Source organism: Leptomonas pyrrhocoris, assembly GCF_001293395.1.
Source record: "Leptomonas pyrrhocoris isolate H10 chromosome Unknown, whole genome shotgun sequence".
NCBI lineage: Eukaryota > Euglenozoa > Kinetoplastea > Trypanosomatida > Trypanosomatidae > Leptomonas > Leptomonas pyrrhocoris.
Genome location: NW_015438383.1, coordinates 273 through 14076, shown reverse-complemented (window position 1 = coordinate 14076; position 13804 = coordinate 273). Strand labels below are relative to the sequence as shown.

At 55.5% G+C, this 13804-nt stretch overlaps 6 protein-coding genes across 15 annotated transcripts; all 6 read left to right on the top strand.

Annotated features, from left to right (window-relative positions):
- The first annotated feature begins 482 nt into the window (after positions 1-482).
- Positions 483-2748, top strand: ABB37_08851 (hypothetical protein). 4 transcript variants are annotated; one of them, XM_015807979.1, is made up of 1 exon: positions 483-2748. In XM_015807979.1, exon 1 carries the CDS (start codon positions 1502-1504, stop codon positions 2114-2116), a length of 615 nt encoding a protein of 204 aa, XP_015653264.1. In that variant the 5' UTR covers positions 483-1501; the 3' UTR covers positions 2117-2748. The 4 variants fall into 4 exon arrangements, with proteins under 4 accessions (XP_015653264.1, XP_015653263.1, XP_015653262.1 ...); XM_015807978.1 differs by having other exon boundaries at positions 1396-2748; XM_015807977.1 differs by having other exon boundaries at positions 1398-2748.
- Positions 2749-2981: 233 nt separating this feature from the next.
- On the top strand, positions 2982-6193 carry ABB37_08850 (aminopeptidase P1 putativemetallo-peptidase Clan MG Family M24; the record flags this gene model as incomplete). 4 transcript variants are annotated; one of them, XM_015807975.1, is made up of 1 exon in its annotated part: positions 2982-6193. In XM_015807975.1, the coding sequence occupies exon 1, from the start codon at positions 4394-4396 to the stop codon at positions 6191-6193; it is 1800 nt and encodes a 599-aa protein (XP_015653260.1). In that variant the 5' UTR covers positions 2982-4393. The 4 variants fall into 4 exon arrangements, with proteins under 4 accessions (XP_015653260.1, XP_015653259.1, XP_015653258.1 ...); XM_015807974.1 differs by having other exon boundaries at positions 3107-6193; XM_015807973.1 differs by having other exon boundaries at positions 4110-6193.
- A 384-nt stretch (positions 6194-6577) lies between these two features.
- ABB37_08849 (histone H4) lies at positions 6578-6948 on the top strand (the record flags this gene model as incomplete). Of its 3 annotated transcripts, none has more annotated exons than XM_015807971.1 (1): positions 6578-6948. In XM_015807971.1, the coding sequence occupies exon 1, from the start codon at positions 6646-6648 to the stop codon at positions 6946-6948; it is 303 nt and encodes a 100-aa protein (XP_015653256.1). In that variant the 5' UTR covers positions 6578-6645. The 3 variants fall into 3 exon arrangements, with proteins under 3 accessions (XP_015653256.1, XP_015653255.1, XP_015653254.1); XM_015807970.1 differs by having other exon boundaries at positions 6592-6948; XM_015807969.1 differs by having other exon boundaries at positions 6633-6948.
- Positions 6949-7429: 481 nt separating this feature from the next.
- ABB37_08848 (hypothetical protein) lies at positions 7430-8221 on the top strand (the record flags this gene model as incomplete). 2 transcript variants are annotated; one of them, XM_015807968.1, is made up of 1 exon in its annotated part: positions 7430-8221. In XM_015807968.1, the coding sequence occupies exon 1, from the start codon at positions 7799-7801 to the stop codon at positions 8219-8221; it is 423 nt and encodes a 140-aa protein (XP_015653253.1). In that variant the 5' UTR covers positions 7430-7798. The 2 variants fall into 2 exon arrangements, with proteins under 2 accessions (XP_015653253.1, XP_015653252.1); XM_015807967.1 differs by having other exon boundaries at positions 7436-8221.
- Positions 8222-8971: 750 nt separating this feature from the next.
- On the top strand, positions 8972-12504 carry ABB37_08847 (mannosyltransferase-like protein; the record flags this gene model as incomplete). Its single annotated transcript, XM_015807966.1, has 1 exon — positions 8972-12504. Exon 1 carries the CDS (start codon positions 9574-9576, stop codon positions 12502-12504), a length of 2931 nt encoding a protein of 976 aa, XP_015653251.1. The 5' UTR covers positions 8972-9573.
- A 350-nt stretch (positions 12505-12854) lies between these two features.
- On the top strand, positions 12855-13592 carry ABB37_08846 (putative metallo-peptidase Clan MA(E) Family M3; the record flags this gene model as incomplete). Its single annotated transcript, XM_015807965.1, has 1 exon — positions 12855-13592. The coding sequence occupies exon 1, from the start codon at positions 13206-13208 to the stop codon at positions 13590-13592; it is 387 nt and encodes a 128-aa protein (XP_015653250.1). The 5' UTR covers positions 12855-13205.
- Positions 13593-13804: the final 212 nt, after the last annotated feature.

Genomic DNA, 13804 nt, shown 5'->3' with positions numbered 1-13804 from the left:
ATCAGTCAAAAACCATTACCTTGAAAGAAAAGGTGTTCTTCCTCTTTTGGTGCGAGAGAGAGCCTTTTTGGTTTCCCGCGCGAGGTCTGCGCGAAGTCGCAAGTTTCTTTGAGAGCTGACCTCAGCTGTTTCCGCGTTAGAGGTTGACAGCTGCTTTGCGCGCTTCTCTGAGAATTTTTTCACTCGTACGTGCTTCTTCTTTCTACTCAAAAAAAAAAAACCCTCTGACGGTGTGTGACGCTGACGTGTGTGTCTTGTTCAGCGGTTTCTTCGTTTTCATATTTTTTCTTCGACTTTACCCCAAATGTGGTGCATGAAGGCTGCATTTATCCGATTGAACGGTTGGTGGGCTTTGTGCCTCTCTCTCTCTATCTCATTTCCTTGGTGTGCATCATCGCAGTGACTCGCAAACGTTGTCTGGTAACCAAAATACTCGTCCTTCTCCATCCTAACCCCTTATTATTTATCCTCGGATATGCTTAGAAGTAAATGTCTTCGTACACTCTACGGAGCTGTTTATGGATGTTAGCGCGCTGACGGAGGCGCCTCTGTTGGTTTGTTTGTTTCGTCATCCCTTGCCACTGCCTTTTTTTTTTGCTTCTACTCTACGTGTACCACAAAAGCTTCCGTGAAAAAAAGTTTATTTTTGTTTCCGCTCTCACGTGGTCGTGTCAACGGAAGAAAATGTGCGTTGTCGTATCTTTTCTTTTCTTTATTAACTAATCCGTCCGGCTTTGGGTTTTCCAAGCTTGTTATTCTCGTAAGCGAGGAGCGACGTTACCTAACACTACCCACAACGTTTTGTGTTTCTTCTTCTTTGTCGTGTTCCCACTGCCGGTTTCCCTCACCAGCGTTCTGTCCGACCCACCGCGAGAGAAACAGAAGAAACGCCTTCGTTCTGTCTCTCCCTTTGCCATGCAGTGCTCCCGTTGCACATCCGCAGAAGGTGCTTTTGTTCTACTATTATTATTGTTCTATCTTTGTGTTTAAACAGGCAAACAAAGGAACGTACGGATGACATTCAATACAAAAGGAAAGAAAAAGGAAGATAAAGTCATAAAATAGAATTGTTGCCGAGCTGAGGTGGGGCGTGGACGCGTGTGTTCCTTCTGTTTGACCAAAGCACGTGCATGAATGGACAGGAGGGGGGGGGGAGTGATGACGCTCTTCTGCGTTCGAGCGGCGGGAGATGCGTGTACGTCTGCCTTAATTCTCGTCGTTATTCTACACAATCAAAAATGTCTACGAGTGCTTTCCTACCCACTTTGAAACAGAAGAGGACTCTCCTTTCGAAACGGTTTTGCTGATGGACTTTATTTACCTGCGTCTCTCTCCCCCCCCCCTCTTCCAAATAAAACGTTGGATCTGCGCGGTACTCCTTTGCTACCATTTGCAGAGTGTGCACGCACCTACGCTGACTCTCAACGCTATTAAACGTCTTTCCTTTTTCTTGTTTTCCCCTTTAAAGCTAACCAAGCTCCACTGTCTTACTCCGACTAAGATGTCCGCCAAGGTTGCCGCCAACAACGAGGACCCCTCCGACCAGCGCAATGAAAAAGAGGAGCCTATCTGCAGCGAAAAGCTCAAGGTGGAACCCTACGGTCACGACTCCGACAAGGCAGAGTCCAGTCACCTCACCTACCTGCACCGCATGGTGACGGAAGACCCGGCCCACGAACCCTACCGCATTGCTGGCATCGTGGTCACCGGCGTTGCGCTGGTGACCGCCATCGGCTCCGTCATCACGGCTGGCGTGATGTGGCAGCACGCGTACGACTACAAAGGCAAGGGCGCCGACAGGGTGCTGTACGCCTCGCTGTACATCTTCACCCTTGTGGAGAGCTGCCTCTCATTTGTCGCAATGCTTGTCGACTTCAGCGAACTCTTCTTCCGCCCCAGCGTTGTGCTGATTCGCGATCGCACGGACCTGAAGTTTGCGGGCCGGTGCGTCACGGTGCTCCTCCTGTGTTTGGGTGCGATCTACTCCTTCATTGTGCCGATTGTGTTGAAGGATCGTCAACCCAAGACGTCGGCGGCGCTGTGCATCATTCCGGCTGTGCGCTTCGTTGCGCTGATCATCTTCTTCGCGATTCTGATCATCGACTCGAGGTTGTAGAGCACACGGTGCTGCCCACACATACCACTGAGATCGTTTTTAAAACTATCTTTCCTTCTTAAATAAAGGGCTGTCCTCCTTTTTTCGCTTTCCTCGTTTTCCGCTGTCTGTGAGCTTCGGCGCTTGTTTTCTACTTGAAAAACGCACTCCTCGGTGGAGGATGTGTTGGGGACTCCCAGGTATATTGCTCTGTCGCTTGCCCCACCAACACGCCCAAGGAGTTCGGCCTTTTACTGCTCTTTGCTATTAAAGAGAACGTAGTGAACCGCCCCGTATCGAGCCGCTCATTATTTCGCAGCGTTAGCTCAGACTATTTTTCCCTTTTCTCCATATTTTTCTTTTCGACAACTATAGTTTCTTTTGATTTTATGCGTTCGTCTTTTACCGGCAGATCTTCTATATACTACTTTAAAGCCCAGCTCTACAACTGTAAGTGAAACCTTTCTGATTTTTAGTTTTAGTTTTCCGCAAAAGGAGCTGCACGACACGCTTGTTTCTCCTTGTCTTCAAGGAAAACGGTGACAAATAAGCTCACTCTATTACACAAACAGTAAAGCAAGTGAAAAGGAGATTTTTACTGTGACGTTAGACGGATCCTTCATCCACGATGTCTCTCTGTTTCGTTAAGGAAACTTTTCTTACCTGACAACCTACGCCGATGATGGGACAGCTGGAAAGAGCGTGTGCCTCGGATGACAAATAATGCGTTCTCGTTGCATCTTCACCTTTCAGAGGAGGAGTGAAACGGTGACGGGAAAAAGGGCCTTTATGGAATGCAGAAGGGTTTCGCGGGTCGTTGTAGCTTCAATGATGGTCCGCTTCCGAGTCTTCCGCCCCTCCCCCCTCCCCCCTTACCACCTTTGCAGGAGAAAATAGACGATGCGGTTCGTGTGCGGAGCGGCACTTCTTTTCTTCTCTCTCCTCTCGCACCGAATTTTTTTATTCTTGTTTTATCTTTCCTTTTCGAATCACATCTGGGGAACAACAACAGCCACAACCACCGGTGGCGAATCCATCCCAGTGAGACCAGATGCCATCACCGCGAGGGCGAAGACACCGCGGCCCATCAGATGGATTATCGCGGGGGCCGCAGAGGCAGATTCACGTCGCGGGAGGTGACCGATGACTTCCCTTGCGTGATCCGCTATGACGCTCGTCGATGGCCATTTCTCTCCCTTGCAGCGTCAGATGTCCAGCTGTAGGCGATCGGTAACGGTCCGGGGAGGACTTGGATCATTGCGTTCTTTTTCTTTTACCTTGTACATTAGCCACCGTGCTGGCGGCCGTGGGCATTTTCCTGATCGTTGTGCGTGGGGTGTATGCCCTCCGTTGTGGTGCTGATCAGCAGCGAGGCACTGCACAATTCCGCTGAAGTTCAAGAGAAGTTAAAGGAGAGGAAGCATCGTTCGTGTCTGCCTGAGAAATTCATTCGTTGACGAACTCGCTGTTTGGCCCTGCACCCGTTATTCTATTCTTTGACGGGACATAGCTGAGAAGAACGGGGAGAGGTTGCGGTTGCGCTTCCACTTTCACGTCGCCGCGTGTGACTGAAGGTTTCTTGTTCCGCCAACGCTACTTCCGCTGCTCATCGTCTGCGCAGAGCGAGGCGGGTCTGTACAGTTGCTCTCTCTCCTCTCTTTTCCTTCTTCTGCTATGGTGGTTGAACCGTGGACGTGGCGTAGAAAACTTGCTCAGGATCTGTTGTAAAGCCAGCGACCCTGTGCGCGACGCTGCCAACATTATCGTAAAGGACAACAGAAATCGAAATCACACCAAATGTCTCCGTCTGGTAGTCCTACTCTAATTACTTCCTTGCACAGCCGAATGCTGATGCGCTTTCAAAGAAAGTAAAAAAAGGACCTTCAGCTATTTCGAATGGATGGATTGTACCACCCTATTCTAGGCCTACGCGTCAAGAAGCATCGTGTGTCTCGCAGCGTGTTGCACTTCCCTGCCGTCTCTCTCGTTGTTAACTCCGCTTTGTGCACTTTAAGGTGGTACCGTAGTCTCAAACGCCGGGGCTGTTTTGCGCTTCAACTCACTTTTGTTTATTTTGGCCAAGTAATCTCACTACGGCAGAAGGAGAAACACGTAGAAGTAAACACGCGTGCGGCTCGTCGTGTTGCTGTCCCACTCCACTGCAATCGTCTGCGCAAGAACGTTCTGTACCCAGCGCCTGCACGAGTGGCACTTGTCTCTCTCTCCAAGAAAACATAATAACGCCCTGCACAGCAGACAACCCGTGGCATCTGGCTTGGAGCCCTTGCCGTTTCCAAAATGAAGGTTTCTGGTGCCGATGTGCTCCGCAAGGTGCGGGAGAAAATGCGGCGCCGCAACCTCCGTGCCCTCGTAGTGCCCAGCAGCGACGCCCACAACAGCGAGTACGTTGCAAAGCATCTGCAAGCGCGTGCCTTTGTCTCCAATTTTCACGGCAGCGCCGGCACGGCGTTGATCACGATGGATAATGCGCTGCTGTGGACCGACGGTCGTTACTGGACGACGGCCGCGGAGCAACTGTACCCTGAATTCGATTTAATGAAGATGGGAACGCCGGAGACCCCGACGTTGGAGGACTGGGTGGTGGACCATCTCGGCCCCAGCGCAAGCGTGGGCCTCCACCCTTATCTCGTGAATGTCGCAGAATGGGAGAAGCTCGAGAAGAAGGTGGCGCTGCACTCGGTGGAGAACGTTGTGCAGGCCATGATGCCGCCTGAGAAGGACGTCCGGCCCATGTACGTGCGGCCTGCGGAGTACTGCGGTGCGACGTGCGTGGAGCGTCGACACGCTCTCTTGCGCGAACTAGATAAAAAGAAGTGTGATCTGCTGGTGTTATCGGCGCTGGACGAGATCGCGTGGCTCACCAACCTGCGCGGCGCGGATGTGGACTACAACCCGGTGTTTTATTCATATGCTGTTATCGATAAGGAATCGGAGAAGGTGCGCCTTTACGTCAATTTGGCGAAGGTGACGGACGAGGTGCGCGACACGTGCGCCGATTACATCGACTTTCTGCCCTATGAGCAGTTTCAAGGCGATCTGAAGAAGCTGCCGAAGGGCCGCAAGGCGCTTGTCGATGAACGGCAAACAAGTGAGGCGGTGTACCGCATCCTGCAAGAAGTCGGTGTGGAGACGGTGCGGGTGCTGTGCGGGCCGGCGCAGAAGCTGAAGGCGATTAAGAACGAGGTCGAGCTGAAGGGCTTTCGCGAGTGCCACGTGCGCGACGGCGCCGCGCTGACCCGCTACCTCGCGTGGCTCCATAATGAGATCTTCCACAAGGGTGTCACAGACCTGAACGAGTACGATGCGGCCACCAAGTTGGAGAGCTTTCGGCGACTTGACAGCCGCTTCGTGCAGCTGAGCTTTGAGTCTATATCGTCGACGGGCCCCAACGCGGCCATGTGCCACTACAGCCCCTCGGAGACGAACTCCGCGCTTATCCGCAAAGATCAGCTTTACCTCATCGACAGCGGGGCGCAGTACTGGGACGGCACGACGGACGTGACGCGCACCATCAGCTTCGCGCCGCCCAGCGCGGAGGTGCGGGAGTCCTACACGCTGGTGCTGAAGGGCCACATCGCCGTGAACAGCGCCGTGTTCCCGAAGGGGACGAACGGCGCCCGCCTCGATACGCTGGCTCGCACAGCGCTGTGGAACGTCGGCCTCGACTACGCACACGGCACCGGGCACGGCGTTGGCTCCTTCCTGAACGTGCACGAAGGTCCTTTTGGCATTGGCATTCGCCCCAACCCCACCGATGCGAACATGGAACTGCACTGCGTCGTGTCGAATGAGCCGGGCTACTACAAGGAAGGCCACTACGGCATCCGGATTGAGAACCTGGAGGAGGTGGTGGAGTGTCCGACCAAGTGCAGCCCGACCGGCTTCTACACACTCACCCACCTGACAATGGCACCCCTCTGCCGCGACTTGATCGACGCTGGGGCCCTCACAGAGGCGGAGCGGCAGTGGGTGAACGACTACCACGCCAAGGTGAAGGATGCGCTGGAGCCTGTGCTGCGAAACGCAGACGATCACAACGCGGTGAAATACCTGAAGTACCACACTCAACCAGTTTGAGCCAGTGTAACGCGACTCTTTGCTTTTTTTTTTTTTTGTTGTTCTCCTCTGTTTCTATTTGCTCTTTCATTTAGCGTCTTCCACGTACGGGCTCGCCGCCTCCATGCCATTGTTGCTTTAGTAGCTGAAAAGATAAAGCACGACAAGAACTCATGACGCAGCTGCGTGACTTGAACACGTGCACTCTTAAGAAGTATTTGCCACCCTCCGAGTCTGTTGATCGTGACTCAGCGTGAACCGCGCAGGAGGTACTACTGTGCTCTCAGCGCATGTTGTTTCGTATTCGCGCCGTCCTTCGTGCTACCGTTCTTTATCCCTTCTTTTCTGTTGTGTATGGCGCTTCTTCAATGCATGCTTTCCGCCTCGATTTCTTCACCACACACGGCACGCTGTCGACAGATCGCGTTCTGCAGATTTCTTTCCAACTCCATCCACTTAAGCACTCAACGAAAATGGCCAAGGGAAAGCGTTCCGCTGATGCCAAGGGCAGCCAGAAGCGCCAGAAGAAGGTGCTCCGCGACAACATCCGCGGCATCACCCGCGGCTCCATCCGCCGCATGGCCCGCCGTGGTGGCGTGAAGCGCATCTCGAGCGAGATCTACGAGGAGGTGCGCCGCGTGCTGAAGGCCTACGTCGAGGACGTCGTGCGCTCCAGCACCGCGTACACCGAGTACGCGCGCAAGAAGACGGTGACGGCGTCGGACGTCGTGAACGCGCTGCGCAAGCGCGGCCACATCCTGTACGGCTACGCGTAAGACGTGTATATCCGCATGTGTGCGTGTGTGTGCCGTACGTGCTGTTGCACCTCTGTTGAAGCCACTTCGACAACAACGGAATGCAGAAGCACAGTCCATAGAGCTCTATTTTTGTTTCAGCCCCTTTTTTCCCCTATTGATTTACCCTTCCTACCCTACCTGACCTCCACCCTGAGGAGAGAGAACAGAAGAATGAAAATTCATCACAAGCGACTGCAAGGGCAAGAGTGCCTTTGGGGCGAAAAGAGGTTGGAAAATGACACCCACTGTATTATGATGCAGAAGTCTCGAGCATCAGTTATGGGAATCGTGCTGGAAAAGGAGTGCATGACAAGGCCGTGACGAATCTCATGTGATTTGCGCTAACCTATTTCGATCCCACCTTTTCATTGATCCCGGCGCTGTGGTACTATGTCCTCCTTTCTTTTCCTGCCTTGATTTGCCCCTTTCTCTCCTATGCGTCCCTCTGGCCTGCTCACAAGCTGGAGGTACTCAAGAACTGAAGACTTATTAAGCGCTCTCCTTTAACTGGCGACTTGTTTTTCATATCGTGACATCACTTTCTCATCACCCTATTCACTGCAGCTGACGATCCTTCATCGAGCAAAACCCACTTTAGTGGTGAGTGGTGAGGCAGGAAGATGTCCACAAATATCTTCACGGAAGAGACAACTAAAGGTTCATTGCTTTCACCTATTCTCGCCGTCAGAGCTCACTGCAGCTGGAGGGCGGCTGTGGAGGAGGTCAGAGTCCGGATTGAGGTCATCGCATAGCACGCCCCTCCACTTTTTCTGTTTCTTTTTTTTGGTGATTGCTTTGTACTTCTTTCTCTGTGAGTGTGGTAGGTGGGATGGAAGGCCAAGCACTTGCTTTATCGTTTGTATTGCTTCGACTGTCATTCCGCGCTACAGCGTCACCCTCCTTGCTCCCTGATCAACTTTCTTCTTGTTGCTGTCTTGGCGCTTTCAGGTATGGCATCCGCAGCGACGCTAATCACCTCCACGTGGCGCTTCGGTTGGCTACCCTTCTCCAGGGGAAAGCGGGGAGCCAGCAGCCATGGCATTACGCAATGGTGTCGTTCTCTATTTTTTCCATTCTGGCCAAGGGACGTTCTCAAATCGGTGACGAAGCCAGCCGCATCAGCGGTGCCATCGTTGAGCGACTCGTGTTTTTGGAAGGCTTTCTTGTTCCTATTCTGCCGCTGAACGAGGTGTGCATCATGACACGGTATCCGCATATAGGTCAAGGACAGAGATGCATTGAGGAGGATTAAGACTTGTTTCTTCCTTTTCCTATCCCGTCTCAAGATAACACGGACCACAGGCATCGCCGGACCGCGATTGACGAAGTAATGCCGCGTCGTGTACCCATGGACCAGTACCGCAAGGAACGGTTCAACGTGGTGATTGAGAATTTAGCTTCAGAGCAGCGTGAGGAGACCGAGATGCCGACGAGTAGGTCCTTTGCAGAGCACTCCGCTTTTTCGCCGAAACGACTCACACACGGAGACAAGAAGCCCCTCTATTTTTTGTTTGCGTGCTCGGTGTCGTTGCGAGCGCTGCTGGATTGATTTGCTACCTTTGTAGTGTGTGTTTCCTTCCGCATGCCCGGCTGACGAGCGTGAAGCCCGTACCGTTTCCCCCCCACACACCCGCGAGGTGATATACTTCTCGCGCGTGCTCCTCGCACACGGGGCGTGCACGCGTCGTACGGATCCCGCCGGACCTGTGTTTGTCAGCCCATAAGAACCAGATGCAAGCACATAGCATGACGATGATGAAGTGCCATGCGCGAATGGTTGCCCTTCTCAACGGTCTGCCGCAACAGGCGTTACGCGGCTGGTTGCTGTAAATACTTACGCTTTTTAATGCCTGTCTCCGCCTCGGGCGTGACTTGGTGCCCGCGTGGACTGTGTGTTTCCTTCCGTCTCTCTTCTTGTGTTCCTCTGCTCACTCTTCTCGCATTTGTCCCCATCGCCTTCGTCTCCTTCGCACCACCGCGCCCCCCCCCCCCTCATTCTCCAGAAAGGCGGCGCCGGTTCAGCGTGATCTCCACGAGTTTACGATAGTCCCTACGTGAGCTCAAAGATCCAATCATACAACTGTTGATCTGGTTTGTTATTTTCTTATTTTATTGTTTTCTAATTTTTGTTGTTCATTGTTCATCTTTTTATTATTCTATAGTGCTTTCCTTCATTGTTCATTTTCCTGGGTATTTTCAAGTCCGAGTTGCGGTGCTGTTGACGATAAAAAGAAGTAGATACCGTGGACACACCGTTACGCACACGACTCGACCCAGTCGTGATTGCTTGTCGCAAAGCACCTCAGCGAGTGCTATAATTTCGCTGCTTCATTGTTTCTTTTTAACTGCCTTTTCTTATTTTTCCCCCAAACTGCAGGTTTCTGGTCGTGCTACGTGCTCCTTTGCGCCAACCTCACGCATACAGTCGGTGCAGGCTTTTGTTACACACCGTCTCCTCTCTTTGGTGCGCAGGCGTACGCACCGCCTTCTCCTTTCCGAAAGCTAGACGGACTTCCAGCGGTTCTTTTTCATTTAGTGCATGTTGAAGCATTCCTCTCGTAGTTTCTTTTTTTTTCTGCTTGCAGAATCGTTTCCGTAAACGCCATGGGAAAGGGTAGCAGTGGGCCTCCGGGTGTCAGCGGTGACGAGGCGGTGGTGGTGCCGCCGTCATCACAATCTGGTCCATGTCAGCGTCTCCGTCGTGGCCCTGCAGCGCCGGTGACGCCGCCCTCGGCCAAGCGCAAGTCCGCTGCCCACAACAGGATTTCTGCAAGAGGACGCATTTACTACGCGAAGCTGGTCACAACCGCAACTACTATTATAATTATGATGTGCATCCTTTATAACTCGATTGGAAGCATCATCACAGTCCCAAACGTAAAGATCGTACCGGTGCAGCCCGTGCAGGTGGAGTCAGGGAAGGCCAACCCCATTGCGCTCATTATGCCGCTCGTCGGCTACCCGCTGAGCAACAGCACAGGAGTGGAGTTACTGCGTGAGCTGCTGCAGCCGCTGCTGCTGTCGGAGGCGGCACTGTGCTACCGCGCGGCCGACGGAGCGGCGGTACCGGTGGCGGCGCACGCAGTCGTCGTGAGTCGCGTGTCGGCCACTGCGGTGCGGAGTGCGGTGCGTGGCGTGTTGGCGAAGGGCTCGACGACGGCGGGGTCGGCGGTGGCGGCGGCCGAGGCGGGCGGGTCGCTGACGTCCGGTGCGCGGTGGCGGACGTGGGAAGTGAGTGCTGCGTCGGTGCGCTCGGCCCTGCGACTGGCGAACGCGAGCGACGGCAGAGGTGCGCGGTGCCTGGCGGAGGCGGTGACGGTGGTGGCGCGTGCGGTGGAAGACGGCGACTCGCTTTACGACAAGGAGCCGGCGGAGATGCTGGAGGTGCTGGTGGACGCGGGTCTGCGGACGCGCGGCGGGGGTGCGGGGACGCACTTTGTGGTGCTGCCGTCCTTCTTGAGCGCGTCGAGGATGGCGTACACGGAGCCGGACGATGCGTCGGAGGCGCGGCGCGCGGGGACGGGGCTGTTGGATGCGCTGCTGCGGACGGCGACGACGCGCAACGGCGGTCGTGTGGCGGCGGCGCAGTGCACCATCCTGGCAACGGCGGAGCAGCCCGGCTCGCCTTCCCTCTTTCCGCCCGGTCTGGTACGAGCGGAGCTGTCGCCGCACGACCTGCAACGCCTGCAGGTGCTGGAGAAGGCAGCCATTGTGGGCAGCACCTACGACGCGGCGATGCTGGTGCCTTTTCTGGCGCGGCGGTTCAGTGGGTACCTCGCCACGGATCAACGCGCCTCGTGGGAGGAGGTGGTGGACGCGGTGTCGCTGAACTGCGGTATCTTCAGCCGCAGCCTCTACAACGCCGTCGGCGGCCTCGCAGGCGCCCTCTCCGTAAGCGGCGCGCAGCACCCCTCGAGTACGCTTCCCGATCACGTGCTGGCTGCGCCGGACCGCGGGGGGTGGGCGCTGTCGCTGCGGATGCAGGAGGTGTACCCGGACTGGCAGGTGTGGAGCAGCCGCGGCGTGGCGGTGCTGCGGGACGACCTTACGGCGGGGCGCAGCAGCCCGATAGTCCAGAGCCTCTTCTCTGCCCTTTTCTCTCTCCGCGACGCGTACGGAAGGCGAATGCATCCGCTGCTCGCGGGGCTCCAGCGACGCCGCGTGGGGCAGCCGTGGCGCACCCGCCAGACACAGCTGCGAATGTGGAACAGCACCGCTGTCCCTTCGCATTTCCCGGCCGTAATCTCCTATGAGACCGACTTTCCCTGTGCCTGCTGTGGCCTCAACCGAGAGGCGATGGGCTACATCCGGCCCTTGATGGAGCGGTACGCGATTCGCACCCATATCGGAAGGCAGGTGTGTCAGAAACCAGGCGGCGCTGTGCTGGACGCGGCCTACCACACAAGCCGCTACAATCGTGTGTTGTCGGCGCCGGTGGGCACGGAAGCTGATGATTCGTATTGGCATGAGGAGTTGAAACGGCGGGCCCGCGTGTTCTTCTTGCATATGCGTGCCTATCGTAATACGGCCCACCTCCCCACGCAAGGTAGTGTGGTGAGCGTGAAGATCGCTCGCAGCCTCAGCGAGCTGTCCAACATCCCACCCAACTGGGTCCAACCGCTGCGGGAGTCGCGGGACCAAATTTGGGCCACGGCGGACTTCTTCGCCACGATCTACCGCCGCAACGGCATCGATCCGGCGAAGATACGCGTCGTGCCGGAGGCGGTGGACGTGTACGACTTCGACCCGGCAAACTACGAGCGTGAGCCCATCACAATCCCTCCAGGCGACACGGCCAGTTTCGACAGTCTGCCAGATCTAGCGCCGGAGGAGCGGCTGCAGCGCTACGTGTTCTTATCGAACTTCAAGTGGGAGGCTCGGAAGGGGTGGGATGTGCTGCTCGGTGCGTACTGGGACGCCTTTGGCCCGCACGCCCCACCGGAGCTGCGCGGCCGCACGACGCTGGTGATCAAAACACAGTTTAAGAATCGCTACGCGGAGGACGCCAGGTGCTCCGATTTAGTGCACTTTATTGAGAGGTGGGGAATGATGGGCCATCTGCACGGCATGCGGGGGGTCGAGGACCTCCCTCATGTTGTGGTGCTATGCACTTCGATGAGCGGCCCGCAGCTGACACAGCTGTACGCGAGTGCGGACGCCTTCGTGTTCCCGTCAAAGGCGGAGGGCTGGGGGCTGCCGGCGACGGAGGCGATGTCGATGGGGCTGCCGGTGCTGCTCACGGAGTGGAGTGGGCTGCGCGGCTTCATCACACCGGACACGTGCTTCCGCATCCCGCTGGACGGGCTGGAGGAGATCGCACCCGACTCACCGTACAGGTACAAGGAGGGGATGAAAATGGCTGTGCCGAGCCGAGAGAAGACGGCGGAGCTGATGCGGTATGTGCTGCAACACCCGGAGCACGCGCGGCGTGTGGGGCAGCGGGCACGTGCGCTGATGGTGCGTGAGATGAGCGAGGAGGCGGTGGCGGATGCGATGGATAGTCTTTTCATTGAAACCGTGACAGCACGTCTCTAAGGGCTGTAATGTAGGAAAGTGGAAATTGAAAAAGAAACGGCTCTCTGCCATCATGTCGTACAGAGAAAGAAGTCAAGCAGTTCTGAAACCGTGCGAGCTCCTCAAATGGGGGCACCAGCAAGCGGGTACAGGATCGAATGTCGTGGGGATCACATAAAAAGAGCTGTTGCACCGCGTATGAAGCCTCTCAATCAGACACAGCCAGTAATGTGACCTGCACTTGTTAGAGGTTTTACAACTGGGCATCGTGGTTGCGCCTCACCCCCTGCAGTTTCCACCTCCGTTTGTCTTCCGTCCTCACATATATTTTTTCTTCTCCATCACCACCAATTCTCGTGTGCACTGCGGTAGACTTCAATAGTGATACACGCCACTCTTCACGACTATCAAGTTCGCTCTTTCGTGTACCTACACCGCACCTCTCTTGCATAGCTATTGAAAAAGCATCTCCCTACCGTCTAAACGCTGAGGCTCTTCTTCTTTTTATCTCCCCTTTCCAGTCGTTTAAACCCACATTTCCACGGAAAGATGTCCCCCAATCCTCTGTTGGTGCGGGGCACGCTATAGTCCTGATACCCTGCCTTCGGTAAGCTCAAGGTAGAGCACGACGCCCCCGCTTTTGTACAGAGAAGACGGGCACGTTGCTGGTGCGTCCCCGCCTCGCTTTCCATAACATCTGCGCCTCACACACCAACCCCGAGATGCAGCACCTGGAGGAGACTTATGCCGCTGAGTTTTCCGCTTACACAGTCAAGATCTACCTCGACCCTTCTCTCGATCACCGCACTAAAGCTGTGTACGACGACCGTGGTGGGCTGGCCGGCGAGGACCTGCGCCTCGTGGTGTACTACGAAGAGCAGATTCGCAAAGCGGGTGCTGGTCTGGACGACGCTGGCAAGGGGGAACTGAAGCAGGTCAACGAGCACTGGGCGATGTACGACGAGGTGCTGCGCGACTATGCGATCCACTGCGAGACGAGGGAGCCCATTACGCAGGCACCTGTGGGCCGCGTGCGCGCTGCTGAGACGTACGGTGCGGGCTTTCGTCACCTTGAAGTGACAAAGGCGTCCATTATCGACATGCACTAGCACACCGTCTCCGATGCGAAGGAGTTTCACAGCGTGGAGGAGAAGGAGCAGGCTGCGCTGCGGAGTTACGCGGTGGACCTCCCTGCCGTCCCCCCGCGCTACCACAGCGGTCACTTCCTGCACATCTTCCAGTGAGCGTACTCTGCTGATTACTCTTCTTACCAGTGGGCCCGCGTACTGGACTGCGATGGCTTCGAGTGGTTCCTGGAGAA